This window comes from Pinus tabuliformis, chromosome 9, assembly GCF_031772625.1.
Source record: "Pinus tabuliformis cultivar Carrire ecotype Pingquan chromosome 9, CPIR1, whole genome shotgun sequence".
In the NCBI taxonomy this organism is placed as follows: domain Eukaryota; kingdom Viridiplantae; phylum Streptophyta; class Pinopsida; order Pinales; family Pinaceae; genus Pinus; species Pinus tabuliformis.
Genome location: NC_142307.1, coordinates 1560753582 through 1560756310, shown reverse-complemented (window position 1 = coordinate 1560756310; position 2729 = coordinate 1560753582). Strand labels below are relative to the sequence as shown.

The window sequence follows — 2729 nt, the reverse complement described above, 5'->3', positions numbered from 1 at the left end:
AGAGGAGGACTGGGTCTCAGGGATCCGAGTATGTTAAACCAAGTCCTGGGGGCAAAGCTATGGTGGAGGTGGATGAAGGGAGGAAATGATATATGGAAACAAATATGGACTCAAAAATATAACATGCCCTCAACAACAAAAGGCATCCTCAAAATGGAAGAAATCCCAAAAGGATCCTCAATCTGGGACCTAGCAAGCCAAAACAGAGACCTCATAAACAAATTTGCCTTCTGGGAAATCAGGAACGGAAGTATAGCTCAATTCTGGGAGGAGGCATGGCAACAAAGGGACAGAATGGCTAATATTAAAACCCTTCAAAACACCTATCTAAAGGCAACAATGGAGGGATTAAAACTTGTTAAGGATTACTGGAAAGAACAAGAGCTGGATGAAACCTAGCGGATCTAGAGGAAACCTGAAGAATGGGATGAAAATATTGACGGAGATCAGAGAGAGATAATAACAAAAGAGTTGGATTCAAGAAGAATAAAAAACAGTACGGGACCAGACATACTCAGATGGGGAAAATCTACAAAAGGGACCTTTACTGTCAAGGAAGCTTACTTTTTAGCCACTCAACAAGAAGGAGAAGAGGAAAACATAGATTGGAAACAAATATGGAGGAATAAGTGGTGGCCGAAAGTGACAATTTTTGCATGGTTAGTAGGGAAAGGAAGAATTCTGACATGGGACAAGCTACAGAAAAGGGGTTTCCAAGGCCCCCCAGATGTAGCCTTTATAAAAAAGAGAATGAGACCCAGGAGCACCTCCTGAACTCCTGCCCTTTTGCCCAGCACTAATGGGATGAGGTCAGGAACCTCTTTGGAAAATCTAATAAAGACCCTACTGATATAAAGCAGACCATATTTCACTGGGGAAAAGGCCAATTTTCAAGCTCTATAGTAAGGAGAATACGGAGTTTAGCTGTAGGATTTGTTATACGGCTTCTGTGGAAAGAACGAAATCAAAGGATATTCCGAAACAAAAACAATCCACCAAGGAAGATTTGGGAAAAAACTCAAAAAGCAATAAGAGAAACTGTGCTAGCTGAAAATTGGGAGGAGGAGGATTGGAAGACAAATCCCGAGGAGAGAAGAATCTTAGCCAAACTTAATATAGAGTACAACATGATATATCCCCGGAAGGAAAGACACCAAAGACCGCAGATTCAGAGCCAGGCGCAGTTCAGATATCCAGGGGAAAACTTCATTAAACTGAATTTTGACGGGGCTTCCAAAGGAAACCCTGGACTTGCAGGCTTCAGGGGCATCTTCAGAGACAATGGGCCGCACTAGATGGGTGTACGCAGAAAGAGGAGGCATAATGACCAACAACGAAGCAGAAATGATGGCCGCATACCAGGGTATTAAAATAGCAATAAGAAATGGATACAGGAACCTAGAGATTGAAGGTGACTCACAGATCGTAATAGAAATGCTCAGAAAACTTGACAATGGGAAGAACTGGGAACAGGTGGCCAAGAGCTGGAGGACGGCAAGGTTAGTTCAAGACATGGAAAACATATTGAAACGTGTCGACTATAAAATTATTAGTCATGTTAAGCGAGAAGGAAACAAAGCAGCAGATTTTTTGGCAAACTGGGGATGCAAAGAAGGTAAGGTGGACAGCATCTGGCCAATAGTTATGAACAAACCTGGATGGGAGACTCTCAACCTAATAATCACTCAGGATGGAAATGAATCCACAAAAGGATAAAAAGAATTATAAAGGACCCCCGATCGGGGTGACAAAGGCGACGAGACGGGTAGGCAATAAAAGGAAAAGGGGTGGAAATTATAATCCACCTTGCATTAAGAGATCACAGCAGGTGGATAGGATTTTAGGTAGACTGGGCATCATTACAAATAGCAGAAGGAAGGAAAATTTGAAAGCCAAAGGTGGTGGAGGTGATGGCGGAACGGTGATGGGACAAGGACCAGCTCGCATAAGGGCAAGCCGAGGAGGAGTGGGTTATTATGGCGAGTGTAGGAGACAGAGAAAGACGGTGCAATAGCATAAGAGAGGGCGACAAGTAAGAGGAAGTGGGTACGGGTGGAGGCATAAGGGCAGGTATGAGTTTAATGCCCTCGAGGTGAGTGGAGATAAGAGCGAAAAGGTGGCAAGCAGAACAGGAGTTAACACAGAGAGCAAGCAGCAGAGGGGTCGACTTCCCAGTTTAAGGAAAATTCAGAGTAAGAGCATTAAGGGCGGAAGGAGGAAGACTGTAACTTTCAAGAGCAGGGGAGGAGGACCTTCATGAACTGAAGGAATTAAGTCAGAACACTGCGAAGGAAAGGAACAGACTCAGGCTAACGTGGAGGGGATGTATGACTTGGAAAGGGATAGTCAATTGCAGACCAGGAGAAGCGGAAGAGGGAAAGGGGGAAATGAGGAGGATATACGACCGGCAAAGGTTGACATCAGAGATAAGGAAACACGAGGCAGAGAAGAGGATAAAAGGAAGGGAACTCCTTCAAGTGCAATGGGACAGGGAAGCAGGGTAGGGGAAGGCAATGTAGGAGGTGCAGTACGAGGAAGAGGGCGCAGAGGAAGAGGAGGGCGTCGTCAAGCGGGCAATCAGGAACAAAATCATCCCCAACAGGCAGGGAGCAAACGCGGTAGGAGGACGATGAAGCGCCAGGTTCATTATGCGGAGAGGGCATACAGTAAGGATACACAGGCATATATCAGAAGGATAATACAACATTTGGAGGAGGAGGCGACCCAGG

The 2729-nt window shown here is 45.2% G+C and overlaps 1 protein-coding gene across 1 annotated transcript; it reads left to right on the top strand.

Annotated features, from left to right (window-relative positions):
• The first annotated feature begins 1281 nt into the window (after positions 1–1281).
• Positions 1282–1716, top strand: LOC149154573 (uncharacterized). The gene has a single exon (XM_089444168.1). The coding sequence runs from the start codon at positions 1282–1284 to the stop codon at positions 1714–1716; it is 435 nt and encodes a 144-aa protein (XP_089300294.1).
• Positions 1717–2729: the final 1013 nt, after the last annotated feature.